The sequence below is a fragment of the Tyto alba genome, unplaced genomic scaffold, assembly GCF_018691265.1.
Source record: "Tyto alba isolate M040663 unplaced genomic scaffold, T.alba_DEE_v4.0 Super-Scaffold_3, whole genome shotgun sequence".
NCBI classification, from domain to species: domain Eukaryota; kingdom Metazoa; phylum Chordata; class Aves; order Strigiformes; family Tytonidae; genus Tyto; species Tyto alba.
Window position 1 is genome coordinate 9,998,267 of NW_024881304.1, and position 17,005 is coordinate 10,015,271.

The following is a 17,005-nucleotide window of genomic DNA, read 5'->3' on the forward strand; positions in this document are numbered from 1 at the left end:
TGCTCACATGTACCAGGCTGTCTGTGAGCTGCAACTCAGTGCTGCTGCAGCCCACAGAGATCTAAAGGCTGAAACTTTATTATTTGGTTGGGCTTTGGAGAAAACTTGGGTAGGTAGACCTAAGGGAGAAAGAATGAGCAAAATGGGGAGAATCATTCCACCGACATAGAAACACACTGCTCTGGGCTGTGGCTAAGAAGTGTTTTAAAGATTTCTTCTTCCTCATGAACTGTCTGAAAGCTGGTTGACGGTGTTAGCAACTGGAAACAAAGCCGAGATGTCTGTCACATCTCACGCATGTAAGGAACATAGAAAGGTCCGAGAGACCAATTGATTGACTTGTGACCTGCTCACGCCAGCAACCCTACCAAGCTAACTTCAATTCCTCTATTTTCAATGCACATCCAAGAAACATTAATGACCCCTTACTAAAATTTACTGCATTTAAAAATTTCTGTTCCCCAAAATTGTAACTGATGCTGGGTCTGTAGAAATAAATCCCTGCAGTTTCATTAACCCGAAACTTTATGCTCAGACACAGGTCTTTTTACCTGTTGGAAATCACGCTCTAGTGAGAACTATGTGATTCTCACGGGCTAAAACATTGCACATGACTGCTAGGAGCAAATCTATGTGTTCTTCATCATTTGCCATAAATGCTGGCTTTGACAACTTGGCTAAACAAAAAGCACATTGTGTGCCAGCAGTGCTTTAGCTCTAGGTTCATGGGATGATGATTAAGAAAAACATTGTGAGCAAAACTTACAGTCCTTGTAGCAAAGCCTTTTGTGCCACTCAACTCACAGGTGGTGTTCACAGCATTATGGCAATCAATCCCCACCAATGTTGAAGACATAAAGCTGCTAACTAGAACACAAAGGGCAAGGATCCCAAACTGCTGATTTTGAAATGCAGGACTTGCCTATAAAATACTACTGTGCTAATGACAGGTAAATGACAGTGTATCTGGACTTGCCTGTGAACCTGTCTGGAACAACAGCCTCACCCTGAACCATGTGTCACTACCTGCCTGCCTCCTTTTCTCATTAAAGGTAGGGATAAGAGCGTGGAGCCTCTGAGGACTACCTCTTGTCCAAGCTTTGGATGGCCACTGGTATACTTTTGTATGTGACACATTAGTGAGTATCTGCTGTGAAGCCAAAACGAGTGTATCTACGCAGCCAGGCATTGGCAGACAATCCCGTGGACATTTGCAGATTTCTGTCTTGTAAATAACAGGCACCAATTTGCAGCCAGTCAGTATTTTGTTGTTTTTTTTTTTTTTTTTTTTTTTTTTCCCACAGTGAGCAGTTATCTTGGTAGCATCAGTGACCCAGTCCGGATTCACAGTGGTGCCTTAGAACATTCAACCACTCCTGTGAGACACGCAGCTGTGAAAGAAAAAATAACATCACATTTTAAATAGCCCTTGTGATAGATACAGGAAGCATGGTCCTGATCACTGAATGATGCTAGAAAGACAATAGTTAGACATGGACAAGCATGTACAAGATAGCATCTGGTTTTTGAAGGTCAAAATTATGATTTCATTGAACTTTCAAACTGATTATGGCATTAGCAAGAACAGGTACAAATCCTTCTGGGAGAAACAGGCTAAGGCAGGGTAAGTAAATTATCTCAACACAGTATCTGTCTTCCTGTGGATTTCAGTGCTACTCTTACTTGAATCAATTTGTGGTGATATGTTTGTACCTGCCATAGAATCCAAATACACAATCTGATCTTATGCCAAGTCACTATTAACAACTGCATTTTCAATTGATTCTAGGATATTAATTAACTGGGATCCATAATTACATATAATTTACAGACATATCATTTTAAATCACTTGCCAATGAGCTTACTAAGATCAGTTTATGACATTCAAATGCATTATTCTTAAAAATTCACTGAGTAATCAGCTTGCAAATAATTACAGTGGAGTAGCACTGGATATAATCAAGTAGAAACTTAGAACAAGAATCACTAGTAACCTGGTTTTGGCTGAGATAGAGTTGATTTTTCTTCTTAGTAGCTAGAATAGTGCTGTGTTTTGGATTCAGTATGGGATTTGGTATGAGAAGAATGCTGATAATACACTGATGTTTTCAGTTCTTGCTAAGAAACCAAGGACTCCCCAACTTCCCATGTCTTGCCTGTGAGCAGGTGTACTACACCCTGCTAGGAAGGAGCATGGCCAGAGTACCTGTCCCAAATTGGCCAGTGAAGTAGTCCATATCATGTAACGTCATGATCAGTACATAGAGGAGAGGTGGCTGGAGAGGAGAGGGCTCGCTCTCACTTCCAGGATTGCGATTGCAGGATCTAGGTGTTTTGGGATCACTACCTGGGAATGGGCTCTGTATCAGTCAGGTGGTGAGCAATCGCATTGTTCATCACCCGTTTGTACTTCTTATTATTTTTATTGTTTTATTTTATTTCAATTATTAAACTGTTTTTATCTCAATTTATGAGTCTCCCTTCACCCCTACAATTCCCTTCCCCGTCCCCTGGGCAGGTGAGGGTGAGCAAGCAGCTGCACCGTGCTCAGTTGCCCTGAGCTCAAACCATGACAACCAGAAATGCCTATAGATCACTTTTGTCATGTGATTTTGACATTCCCTTCAACTGTCTCCAGAAAACTGTTATGTACTGAACTGGTGGGCCCCAAAGCTGCTCCACTAACTCAATTCTATTACAACACAACTCCTTGGACTTCTTGTTTCATGTGCAACCCCTGCCTGGCACCTTTTCTTCAATACCAGGCAGCTGATCTTTTAATGATTTATTTACCCGTTGAGCAAGTGTCCTGATGGCTGGGGGGGGGGGCCACTAGTGGCAAGCAGCACTGCACAGTGTTGCAGAATCTTCCTTGCTCTGTGGCTGGAAATGTCGGGCACTGCTTGGAGCCAAGTAGCAGCCATGGCAATGCAGAAACATCAGGATCAGGTTAGCTGGATTTTAGAGCAGACAGACCTTGACATATCTCCATGCACAGTATTTTATTAATTTCATTTAATTATTTCATTTGCAAAGGCTATGTATGATCTAGTTTATATCTATAGTCTTTCTCCATGGCCAACAGGGATATCTGATATGCCATAGAAAAAAAAAAAATTGCACAGTGATGCAGGCAATTTAAAAATTTAAAGATGGAACTTTAGGACCCTCACTGAAAACTGCACTGAAATCCAATACAGATGGGTTAAATAAATTACATTATTTTATTGAGAGGTGTAATGGAAAAACTAATACAAACATGCAAGACCTGCACTCTGAGCACAGCTTCCCACATGAATCATATACACACCTTCTTGCCTTACACGAAAAAAGACTCCAATTTTTGAGTGTTGAAGCAATCGCTCTTCCTGCTCTTCAGTCCTATGTTAAATTACATCAGTAAAGTAGATGGTAGCTGGCACTCTCAGAGGATGCCACATTTATCCTGTTGTGGTCTAGATTTACAAACTGCCCATGCACACACCTACAAGTGCACCGCACTGTACACGCTGTACCGCCCTACGGCTTCGACATCATCCCAGTACTACAATATGCAACAGTAGAGAATTTCTTGAACATGAAGTAAATACTGTTTTCTCTGATACCTAAAGGGAGAGAGCGGGCTTATGAAATGGAGGCTTTTGAACAACACACTGTATATCTCAGAGTACAAAGAATAAGATAGCTCAGAACCAATTAAAAATACACAGTAAGCAAGTAATGATTTTTTTTTTATTTGAGTAGAACTGTAATTTACAGATAAACACCACAAATCTTGATTCAATTTCATTTGTTTCTGTATAGAACCTTTGAATATTAGAAATAAATTAGAATAACAAATAAATGTCTTAGTCACAAGGAACTTTAATGTTATGTGATTTTCCACTGCATTAAAACTTAATACAAAACTATAAAAATAACACACTATTTTAAAAATACTTTTTTTTTTTTTTTGCAAAACTATTGGTTAATTCAAGTTTTAAGTTACGTGATAAATTATACAGCTCAGTCACACTTTACAAACAGTTAAAAGATAAATCTATTCTGAATACAAACTGATATTCTCTCATGATCTGACTATGCCAATTCATAGTACTTCCCAGAATTTGGATCAAAGTAACAGTTCAGACATGGATCATACAAAAGAGTCAAAACATCCTCATCTTCTTCAGCATTGAGGTCATCTCCACCTGTGCCAAGTGGGAAAAGTAAGAATATATCAGTCATTCACTTAGACAATAACATGGAAATACTTTTCTGTCACATGTGACAGAATTTTTATTTAAAGTGTATAATCTATTTACTTCTGAATTGTTACCTTCAAGATAATAGCAATGCACATTTTTATTATATTTCTGAAGACTTTTATTTAGTTGAGATGAAATCATGTCAGTTTGCTTAACAACTGGACTTTAGAAAGTCCAATGGAGCAGTTCACCAGAAGTACCTTTACTGACAGTGGACCAAAGTGTTCCTAAGTGATATTTTTCTCAATGACCTTCTTAAACCATAATGTTTTAGCATGAGCAAAGATAGTCAGTGAGCACTTAATACCTGTAAGAATGAAAGAATTCGAATGTCTGGTATATGCCACCTAAATGTCCGGTATAGGTAAATCTGTACAAAAGAGCTTTCACTATCAAAGAGGAAATAAGATTCTTTCAGACAATAAAAATTTTAAATCTAGGTTGTCTAAGGTTATGTAAAATGCAAGTATGTTTTCAGGTAACAGAAATTAATCCTTAGCCTCAAATACACTGATAAAGCCATACAGACTTTTATTACAGATGCTTTATATATTGTAGCTCCTTTTCTAAACCTGTCTGTCTTTCATATAAGCTAAACCTAAGTCATATGATCTATATCTTTTTGATTGGAAATCATTCACAGTTGAACGCAATCTGTATCTTGAATTTCATCATAAATGTTCATCTCGTTCTCTGACTGCTAATACAAACAGAATGCTTTGTATGCCCTAACACTTCATAATAAGTAATGGCCTGTTATGCTAACAGCAGCAGTTTCACAACACTCAGAATCTATTTACAGCCAGGATCACACAACGATATATAGGTTACATTATCTAGAGACCAGAAAGTAGGTTGGTGCATGTAATGCATACAGAAGAAGTATGCACTTTATCATTTCAGAAGAGAATTCATTTCTGTTTCCTCAGTAGCATTAGCAAATGCCATCAGAAAGAAACTGTCTTTTACTGTAACCAAAGGTAAAGCTAAATTGTTGCCCTCCCTGCTGTGGTTACTTCATCAGGCCTGGCAAGCTAAATGAGGTTAACTGAGATATTTTGTTTGGATAGCTCTTGGGAAAAATTACGCACTGCAGAAAGAAGGTGTAGAACTGAATGTCTTTTTCTACTCTTCAGATCATAGTACACAAGCAAATGGTATTCATGCCTCATTCCTTCACTTAGCCTTACATTTTCACCTGAAACCATGGTGTTATTTCCACTGAATTCTTCCTTTTATTATTTTGCTTCTCCCTGCCTATGCTTCTTTTCAAAATGATTCTCTTTTCTTCTCTAAGCTTAAATCTCCTTCTCTCTTTACCTTGGAATTGGCCTCTCACAGTACTCGCTGGTTTGATTTATGGATAAGAAATTCTTCAGGCTCATCAGGGGTATACCTCTTTCCCTGTATGCCATGAGTTCATACCAAAGCAGAATTAGTTTGCATTTAGGACTAGTTGGATTTATACCTTTATAGCAGTAACTCCCTGCATGTATTTTCATGTGAAAAGGAAGAGAATTTAGTTTTCTAGAGGCATTACTTTTTTAAAGTTAGGCTTCTTACTTTTAGCATCTTACAATATCCGCAAACACATTTTAAGGCATTTCTAGATGTTGCAACAGATTTCTAATGGCAGCATGAAGTATTCAGTTTTGAACAAATTGAAAAACCATATGAAAACCTCACTTCTGTTGTTCTACTTCTGAAAACAAAGTACTAATTAAATTATGTGACATTCGTCTACAAGACTCAACTGTGTAATGGTTGTGTTAGAAGGCATCTTTTTACTTTCAAATAGTACATTGTGTGCAACCTGACCATATGTAGGAATGAAATGTCCACGGCTACATTAACTGACAAACAAGTCACTTTCAAAGAAAATTTCCGTAACTGTTTACGATGCCACCATCCATACTTTCAGGGTTGAAGCTGCTCAGAATTGCATGAAAAAGCCTCTTGGCAGTTTAAATTGAATATCATGGTGAAATCAAAATAAAGCTTTTGTCTTAAATCACTATAAAATTAAACAGCTAAAAAATAACTTGATTTTAAATGAAAACTGAAGACTGTGACATACGTTAGAGAGGGATGAGTATCTTTTAGTTCTGAGCTGAAAGAAGACTGAAGATAGTTAACACCTCTGAATACCTGTCATATTAGATGAAATGCTGCCCCACTGAAATCAAGGGAGCTTTTGTTTTTATAGAGAGAGGCTTTTGCTCAAGATTACTAAACCCAGATAAGAAAGAATGGAAAAGACATGCATCAGTTTTTTCTGAACTCTGAAATAAACGCACAAATAACTGTGTTGTTATTTGGATTACGTTAACCCTGTTTACATAATCACCACAGTCCGGAGAACTAAAATAAATAGTTTCCTTTTTTACAGAAATATATTTTTAGTGTATTCTAGCTTTTAATTTTAGAAAATGACTTGTAGCAAATCTCACTTTAAGATTCATGGACCATATTCTGACCCTGATATAAGTCAACTGCACTGGATCAGCTGTCAGCAGATGGGATGCTGAAAAGAACACTGCTAACTTTTTCTCTGATACAATCCTTGAACATTGAACTACAGTGCTCAAATCTATCCTGTAATTATGTACTGCAGAGTTACCATATGACTATTGTCAACAGCTGTAGTCCAAGAAAGACTATTCAGTGCTGTGGTTCCCAGAGAGCTATCTTAAGACAAGTAACAAGGCACAATAAGGTGAATTGCAGAGAATTTATGACTCAGCCTTTGTCACTTTGGAAACTTTCTTGTATGACTTATTATGTCAAGATAAATGAAATTGTCTATAAATCAGAAATATCAGTGCCCAATAAGGGAAAATCCTATGGAAATTTATCATATTTATGAGTCTAAATTTTCCTCGTGATTGTCTTGTGAAACCTGTTGAATAGAAGACTACTTCTCATTACATCTCCCTATTTAACTATGTACTATGGATAGTGCAAATGTTAAGAAAGGAACAACAGAGTAAAATGCTTTCTTAGAAATGAATCACCTTTTTTCCCCCAAGTTATTGCCCCAACTTAAAGATTTTTTTCTAAATATAAGAATTAAAAAATCTTTATAAATATACTAATTCTATACTATCTAGCTTTCTTTAAGGATACTTTTAGATAAAATGAGTATCTTGAATACATTATGACTCACTGCAGATTTTCGTTACTAATAATATGCTTTATTATCCTGTAATACTTGGCATACTGGAAAACTGCATACACACACAAAATGCTCTTGAGACACTTAAGACACTTCCTAACATGAGAAAGAACTCATTTTCTAATGTGATATTTAAAATTTAAAAAAAAAAGTGAGTAGGGCAAAATTTTCTGGAACAAATTTGAGCATTCAGTTTGTATATAATAATGTAGGTATCTACCCTGTTTCCTAAGACAACCAATAAGAAAAAAGGGCATTTGAAGCAACCAATGTATTTGTTTTATTCTATTGTTGTTGACTTTCAAGTTTCAGCTAAATACTTTGCCATTCTCTTAGCAAACAGCATTAATAAACAAAAGCTGTAACACTTTATGTGGTGACAACACGCTTTACTCAGGAAAACACACTGAGATTTCATTTAAGGCTAAATCTGAAAATTTTCTCCATAAGAGAAGTATCATTTATGCAAATGTAATCATGCTTCTGAATCAGAATGTTTAGTCTCTGCATTATTTCTTTCATAGGTTTGCTATCCCCACTAGCATAGTTTTCTTATTTTAAACAAATAAAATGCATTTTTTATGAGTTAATCCATATCAAGCCAGAACATTAGGGAACTGCAACTGTGTAAGTTATTCTTCTATCAGAGGTAAATAATACTGCATGGAAAACTCTGCTAGCTTGAGATGAGAATAATAAATAAGAGAACTTGGAACCAAAATGTAGCAGTATAGAAAACTACGAAAAGGTAGCACCAGCACTACAGAAACAGCATTTAGAAATGTCTTTCTACCCAGGTCCTTTTCATTGTCTTCATAAATTCCTACCTGGAATACTCTCATTTGTTGAAGATTTAGTGTTCTCTTCCAGTTGTTGGCTTCCAGGAATGATGGGGGGACTGAACACATTCAACCAGTCCCTGAAAAATACAAATCAAGATATCATTTATAAAAGCACAGTTTGTGTTCCTGTTTTCTCTAATTCTTTTGATTATTAAAAGAAATTTTCAAAGAAAATTGCAGGTTGTCGAGCATTATCAAACAAAATCAAGCTGGATGTTATTATTATAAAAATAAACTTCACAGTTCATACAATTCTTAAATCTTAAGGCTTCCTTCCTTCCCTAGCCTTTTCACCTGTTCTGTTCACACTAAAATCTGTGGTTTAAGTCAGGTGTGCTTTGCAGATTTCAGCTGGTATTCCTCTCTCAGCAAAAGGTGTACGTGAGGTGTGATCCCTAATCCATAGAGCTATACTCTGAAAGCCTATGGGCCTCATGAGACTCTTGAGGAAGAACAACCTGTGTTTGATGAGAGACTGTGGGGTCAATTTGATTAAAAATCCTTATTCTCTCTAAGGAAAAAGGCTTAAAGACAGTCACAAGAGATGTGTTTGGTTACCGCTGACTTAGCACTGCTTGGAGCCTCCTGTAATAGGGTGACATAGCAAGTGGTGTATCAATCACAGTCCCGATGGCTCGTGAGTTAGAGCTGACCTTAGATGTGAAATGGATGCTGCTAACAGGGTGATACCAACTCACTAGTCATGAACTGTAGGACAGCTGATTTGCATTAAATAATTTAATCTTTTTGGTTTAATTTCAAATTTTTCAATAAAGGGACGGTACTAGCGATCAGTGCTAAGGATAATATACTAAGAGTTTTCTAGTGGTTTTAAGAAGGAAACATTGGATTGAGTCAGGATGTTATTTTGATAGCATCGATGATATTGGAAAAAAGCTTTGTTAGGTAAACACATTATAAACAATTGCTTATAACAATCTTTTATTGTTATAAAATGTTATATGTTATAAATTAAAAAATAGTTATTGAGCATAACATGACTTTAGCTACTGGCAAGACTATACAGAGGACTCTTCATCACAGCTGTCACATACTTGTTTTGCTACTGTAAAGAAAAAAATTTTGATGAGATCTTTATTATACAGGAGGGAGTACAGACCTTCTTCACCTGCAATTTATGTCTCACCTGAACACTACTTTGTGATAGCTTTTAAAAATTATTTTCATGTTACCATACATTCATGCAAAGTTCAATGTTCATTTCACATATACCACTTTATGACAGACTGTCTTTGATTGTTACAGCTCAAACAAAGGAAAACAGAGCAGTTGCTTTTATTGTTATTGCTACTGCTTTTTATTGCAAACTGAACTGCAGATTTTTCACTGAAAAAGTCACTGATATTATACTACCAATCAGAGAAAGATAGCCCTGGAAGGACACATCTAAGTCACAAAGTTAAGACATTCCTTGTGCAGGTGACCACATCTTGTAATACTTTTCATATATGAAACTAATCTCTGTACACTGTGCACTGCTGATGTTTCCTTAAGTTCCCATCTCTCCTCTTCAACAGTAAAAAGCTGTAATGCATCAAAGCTTCCATATAATCATTAACTAGACTAAATAATTGCAAGTTAACTTGAGCACAGAATTTGAGGGACCTCAGTCAATCATCTAATTTTGACAGAACCAGATCCATCCTTTTTAACCATCCTATTTTACTGCAAGGCAAGCGTAATGGAAGCTAAAAGGGGTCTTTAAATTCCCTTATGTTTGCTTCATGCTGATGGGAACAGTGCAGCTCTACAGAGTAAATTAAACTTGGTTTGAGGTTGATTCAATTTATGTCTGGCTGTGGCTGTTCCAATAGTTGGCACAAAAGCATTATGCATGCAAACTTGTACTAGGGGCCAGGGAGATTGGCCAGAGCTGTAACTTCAACATACATGGCTTCATCTAGAAGGGATGAATTTTTCCAAAGCTTGACAGATTTCTTTACATAGCTAGACTGTAATTGTCTCAACTCAGTTGTCCAACACTAAGAAAACAGGTAACGTACTTCTAGTTTCTGAAAAGCCTTGATGATCTTATGTAAGATTTGCTCCCAACAGAGAAATCTGGCAAGGCTCAGTCATGTGTTATAATTGCTAAAGTATGCAAATTGCCCTTTTTTTTTTTTTTGTTAGTTTTTCTGCTACTTCTAGACTTGTTATTGATTCCACATCATCTCCAGTTGGCATATACGCATAATCTGGGGTGAATCAGGGGACAACCACCTATCTGTTTGCAGTCAAAATGGAAAAAACCTAATTTTCTGCCTCAGGAAACAGAACTGCTGGTGTAGAAATTCAGCAAGTAGTATAGTAGATTTAAAGGAAGGGATACTGAATTTTCTACCATTTCAATATGTAAAAAACATTCTTCAAAATTTTTTTACACCATCGTATTATTTTTATACATATGGCCAACTTTACAATCAATCCTTCTCCTCTTCTGCTGTTCAGCTAATGCCAGTGAGAACTGGTACAACCAATCCACAGAGCAGTATGCTTGCCTAGACATCTCATTATTAGCTCTCTCTGTCATTGCTCACCATATCCGCAATCCATGAATACAGCCAGAGCCTTTTTTATACCAAAGCTTCGAAAGTTTTTAGGAATAACAGTTAAATGCATGCTATGATATCCAATGATATGGTAAATATATTTTGCATTTCTGCCACTTGCATGTGTCCTTTGTGCTGCCTCAGAATCAGCCAACATAGGCCTAATACCAGAATCTAACCATGCTCTCAGGATGTGGTCAGAGAGCATGAAGCATTATCACTTATTTGATTCTCTACAATTGCACTAAACACAACGTCAGCAAAGGCAATCTCCTGGAGAGACTGTGGCAATTTTAGAGAAGGTAATGAAGAACTATTAGTTATAATCTCCATCTCCGCTTCCCAAACTACCCTTTCTTCCAAATTCACGACAGCTTCTTTAATAGACAGTGATGTTTGAGATCCAGAGAAGAACGAGAATGCTAGGAAGACTGCTGAAGCAAAAGTTGTACAAGGACAGAGGAAAGATAGTGCTTGCTTCTAAAGAGAACTATCTCATTCAGACCAACAAATGTAGTTAGAAAAGTAAAAAAAGCTTTAGAGTATATATGCACCTCTACAGGTCTGGCACAAAACGGAAGAGTTTAAAGATATGTGTTTTTCATATAAAATATGTATCAGAGAATTTCTAAAGAAAATAGTTGGTACCTGGTAAACAGAGTGTTTGTTAGTAAGAAGGAAAGAAAGATAATAGGGCAATTACCTCCAATGGAAAAGAAAGAGACAACTCATTTAGAGAACATTGAGGGAGCAAGGTAATCATGTACCATTAAAGCAGTATTTCTGTTAAATTAATAGTTCTTATTACTCAGAAAATTTATTAATTTTTGTCTGAAGTCTCATCTCTGAAAGGTCTTCCTGAAAGATCAAGTCTGAGAAATCAGAGATGGGATGATTTGTGAGTAGCTGGATGATTCTCTCTTTTGATTTTGTCCTTCATTTATTGGAGTCAAATGATCTGGTGTAAAGGAGTTGTTCAGTTTCATCTTTATTTTATGCATCTGGTTCAGTAGATGAATTAGTATTTTCTCTAGGAGATGCAAGTGTAAGATCTAGGGATTTTGACGGTTCTAAAAGGAGGCAAAGGAGTTTTTATTTTATTATAGAGGTAACAAAGGTGTGTTGGCAAGTTTAATGTTTCCTATTAAGACAGCCTAGATTCAGCTCATGTTCTCTTCTCTCAATGTCCAAGAAAAACAGTTTTGCTATTCAAACCCCTCCCACCAAGACAAGTAATCAAAACACTAGAGTATTAGGGATTAATTGTTGACTTAATATTTAAGATGGAAACATTTTACACAATATATATTAAAAACTGGTTTATTACTTCCAAAAGTTACTTACCAATGTCTAAATCAACTTCTAAGATCTTGAAAAAAATTTTTTAAGAGTCTCATGTGTGCTGAAATCTTCTTGGCCAAATTGCAGTAGACAGTAAATACTGGGAGTTGATTGACAAACTTCTGAAAAGTGAGTTTAGGGAAGTAATTCTGATAGATGCTGTAGTTTAGCAGTCAAGACAGATTTTTCCACAATGAAATCTGCAGTTGCTTTGAGGAAACAACTAAAGCATGTGTGTGTGTAAGACAGAATGTATGAGTTAATTTTTTAAAAAAAGAAAACCAGAAAAGTTTGTATCCCTTGCCTAAAAGTAGAGCCCAGCATGGAGACAACTGGCAATATTCTGAGAAATGCAGACTGTGGCCTGTGTTCCCTTTTTTTTATGTTCTGTATCTTACTGAATAAATAATATTTTTTGGGAGAAGTTCTTTAAGAAGCTAGTTCATCTCCTTAAAACAGAGAAGCTAATCACACATTCTGACTAATTAAAGACACTCTATTTATGCTATCAATGCCTCCAGCTGTAATCAATACAATCAACATGCAATAAACTATCTAGAGCTTTCCTGGTAACAATGTGGAATGCTAAATACTGTCTTTTGACATTGTGAGTTGCATTGTATGAAGGCTCAGAATAGCTTCCACACACATCCAAAGTATCATGCATCTTTAACGCACTGAAGTTCTTCATTATTCTGAAGGCTATTCTCCATACTAAAATATAAATTAAAATGTTATATAATCTTGTTATATTATGGTCTTTTCTTTAAAATGCTTTCAGAAAATAATGGTCATATATTGAAATATCACATAATAGCTGAACTGTGATGGAAAGCAAAATAATCTTTTGGACTTATGAACATTCATTTTCAGTTTTATGATAGTATGTTAAATTTTGCAGAAAATGGCATCCATCAGGAAAATCTGTAGAGAAAATTAGTGATGCTTTATTAAGTAGCACTTACCAGTGACAACGTATCAAAATTATTACCACCAACAGAAATCCGAAGAATCAGAGGGTTTTGATTTAAATCTTAGTGAACAACTTTGATACTTTGATTTTTTTTACAGATATTTTGGCATTTTAGTCTATCTTACTGGCTGGACTAGGAAAATGGCAAATCACTTAGTATAAAGATTTTTAACATTGCTGTGAATTGAGATAACATACTTTATCGTATTTCTTTTGGATCAGATTTAAGTTGTATTATTTAAATTGATGGGATCATTTAACCAGCATTATTAACAAAACTAAAAGCTTCAAAGTTCTACAATGGTTTTGTCCAACAATCTATATAGGAATTAAAAGGAATATTCAAATTATTCGGTCAGCTTGGCAGTATACTTAAAAAATGTGAAGCAAGGGCTACATTATATCAAATCAGGGAATGAAAATACAACATCAGTTTTGTATCACTAGGAACACATCAAATTGAAAGACTATTAAGTATCTAAAGAGTACAATCAATAAAGAACACAAAATATGATATTTAACTGCATAAACTACTTAGTAAAACTTTATGAATACTAGCGGAGAACTGGATTGTGCCTGAGTGATAATAAGAGGAGCACATTTGCTGGATTATTTTTTACAATGGATAATTTGACTATGTGGTGGACCAAAGAAAGCCAATGTATGAATCAAGAGTATAAAAGTATTTTAAGGAAAAAGGACCAATTCTTGACATCTTGTGCAACTATCGACTAAAATCTCTGCACATGCTTCTGTTGTATTAGAAATATTTAATACCACATGAAGCAAATTCTGCTGCTAATGCTCAGAGTGAATAAGTAATACCTTACATGGTCCACTGAATGCAGTGATAGCTCATATGAAAAATACAGTTCAGTATAGCCTAAGTACTCAATTCAGTTAAGATGAAGACCTAATTTTCTTCTTTGTTTGGATTTTTAATTATATCTATTTAAGAAAGGTTGTTAAAAACTGAGTTCTTAGATAAATCAATAAAAAGTGACTTAGCTTTGTAACCCTCACCAATTTCCTGCTACATCTTTTTTGGAGCATGCATTACATGTTAGGCTCCTCTAGATTAGCAGATCTGAATTTCCAATTATTTACATATCTGCTGAACTTCATGCATATGTGTAACTTCATTAACTTAAATCAGATTACCTATACACACCTATTTGGGTTTGGCTTTGTAATATATCAATGATGTATGCACAATGGAAGGTTGTGGGTTTTTTTTTAATATTAGTATTTCTTTAGAAGCAAAGCCTTCAATAATAGTTTCAGTAGTGAGGCAAGGACTTATGTAGGCTACTAGTAATAAGATTTGTTTGTGTTACGTACAAAATGCAATCATATTATTTGAAAAAATGTTGAAATAATAAAATTTCAGGTCCTGCCACTACGTATGTCTGTAATAATTATAAGGCAATCTGAGCCTTAAATTGTCCATTATTGCATCTCAAATGGTTTAAAAAATTTCAATTTTGAACATTCTTTAAATTTTCATGTAAATATGCCATAAACCAAGAAGCATTCAATGCTAATTTATACATCAATAACTGTTCAGTGCTACTCAGCTCCAGGTGGGAAAACCAGTAGCTTTAAAATAGAAAACTGAGTGAGTATACAGAAGAGGATATACTACTAAAAGAATATAGAGTATACTTATACATACAAATCAAGGATTTTTGAATGCACATTTTAATAAAAATTTTGAAAAAGAACATAAATATATATGTCCATATGACTTTGCATGAATTGAAAGCTCTATTTTCAAAAGTATTTAAGGGCAATCTGGCAATACATTGATAATTACAAAAATGCAGGTCATTGTATTATTCTTCTGGAGTGTTATTGTAGTTTCAAAATATCATTAAATCAGCACAAACCAACACTTATCATTTCCTGCACATTTTTCACAGTGAGCTGCATTCTGACTGTGAGTAATCTGTTAATATGTTCTTTGCCTCACAATCCGTCAAAGTGACAGATTCATTCCATCCCTAATACATAATATCTTCATTTACTGTATGCCTTACTGAAACTTTCTTTTTTTGCTACCACTAAGATTTAGAAAATCACAAGCATATTTACAGAATGCCTCTTTTCTTCCTCCAAACTACTTCAGCAAGTCCAGCCTGACAAATACCATACTTCTAATGGAGGCAGAGAGACCTCCTTAAAAATGAAATGATTTAATTTTCAATGAATTAGTAACTAAAAAAGAGATCATAAAAAGTACAAGTGCAGATGTGCATGCAAGACTTGAATGTGCTCTTAGAGTCTTAAATCTGTAAATGAACTGGTTTATGGGTGCTAGATTAGATTCAAGGATAACAAAGGAGCTGTGAATTCTACTTATTAAACAAGGTATTTAGATAGTGTAAGGTTCTATTACAAGTGTGTACAGTATAATCACACTGAAAGTTTGACCTGTTAATGCTATCCCATTTTATTTTGTTTATCAAAGTTCAAGTGTTAAATTTGTGCAGGTTATTAAAAACATACAGTGTCATCTATATAAGTCTAAAATTATGAATGACCTGAATTTGGAGGTTTAACAGCTTAGTAATTAATATATTGTGCTATTTGGTTAACGCTTTGTAGATAAATACATGAAACTTCTATCATATCTTCTGTTAAATGACAGTAACATTGGAATTTACTTAAAGACTAAACCTCTAGTTCATCACCATGTTAGCTTGCTGGCTAGATTATAGCCTCAATATTCACTAGCAATTTAAATGACACTAGTAGCGAAAACCAGTGTTTTATCATCTAATTTAAGTAAGATACTAGCCCTTTCTTCTTTGCTAGTTTTGTTTTGTTTATCAGAAGATCAGCTGTATAAATTGGAAGTAATGAATTTGAAAAGGTGCGTTAAAATTCCTTCATGTTAATCTAATCTTAAGCAAGTAAATTCTAATAACTACATCAGATACTCATTGATCAGTGAATCAAATGGATTTCCACATTTAATGAAGTGTCTGTTAGGTAGGGTGTGCTTCCTTGTTTACATTTTTTTAACAATTAAATAAACCATTCTTTTAAAAAATGATATTTTAATATTTCACTCGTTCAGACAACACCTGAATCTAATACCTAACGAGTCTTGTTGCAATTAAATTATTCCTTTTTTCCACAGCCAGCCACCACCAGCACCTTACTGTTCTGTGCATCCTGGATGTAGGCTGCATCCCATTTAACTATTAATGGATGACATGGAGCCAGAGGGCTTTTAAAAATCAATGGAGAGACATGACTCAACAGAGCACTAACTTAAATATTATGAAACTTGTTAAAGGTGATGCTGTTGAATGTTCCTGGTCTGTGAAAACTACTTTTCTTTTTCAGAAAAGTAAAAAAAAAAAAGAAAAAGGTATGCAAGAAAACTCTGACCTTTTAATATATTAATGCAATGAGCAGTACAGCATAAAGTTGGAAACTTAATCATCACCAAAAAGTGAGAAGTAAGCTAGCTCAGTTTAATTCTTAAAAACATCAATTTTTGTCAATAAATGTAAATTAACATAAAGGAATCAAAACCAACACTCTTGCACAAATGATACTGGAATAGCAGGGAAGGAAGGTGTTGGCATGTGTACCCTTGGAAAGCCAGACAGTTTTGCTCTGTAAGAAAACGTTGTATGTATATGGGATGTCAGTCAAGGAGCCTGATTTGTTTGTATTTAAATAAGCTTCCAGTTCAGAAGGAGGATGGATGTATTTCCATAGGTGGGGGGCTGGTTAGTAGTAGTAGTAAGCTGCTTCTCTCCAGAAAAGGGAACAATACAACAGTTACAAACCTATTTGGAAGCTTGCCTGTCCTGTGAACTACCTTAAAATCCCAAGGCTC

At 35.2% G+C, this 17,005-nt stretch overlaps 1 protein-coding gene across 7 annotated transcripts in view; it reads right to left on the reverse strand.

Annotated features, from left to right (window-relative positions):
• Positions 1–3,774: 3,774 nt before the first annotated feature.
• Positions 3,775–17,005, reverse strand: part of CFAP20DC (CFAP20 domain containing) — an 84,302-nt gene continuing 71,071 nt past the window's right edge. For 5 of the 7 annotated variants that reach the window (XM_033009321.2, XM_033009317.2, XM_033009319.2 and 2 more), the window contains 2 exons: positions 8,251–8,342; positions 3,775–4,191 (listed from right to left, as the gene is read on the reverse strand). In XM_033009321.2, coding sequence (XP_032865212.2) covers positions 4,079–4,191; positions 8,251–8,342 — 205 coding nt within the window. In that variant the 3' untranslated portion in view covers positions 3,775–4,078. Of the gene's footprint in view, positions 4,192–8,250; positions 8,343–12,179; positions 12,299–17,005 lie in introns of those variants that run through there. The other 2 variants (XM_009962970.3, XM_033009320.2) reach the window with 2 other exon arrangements.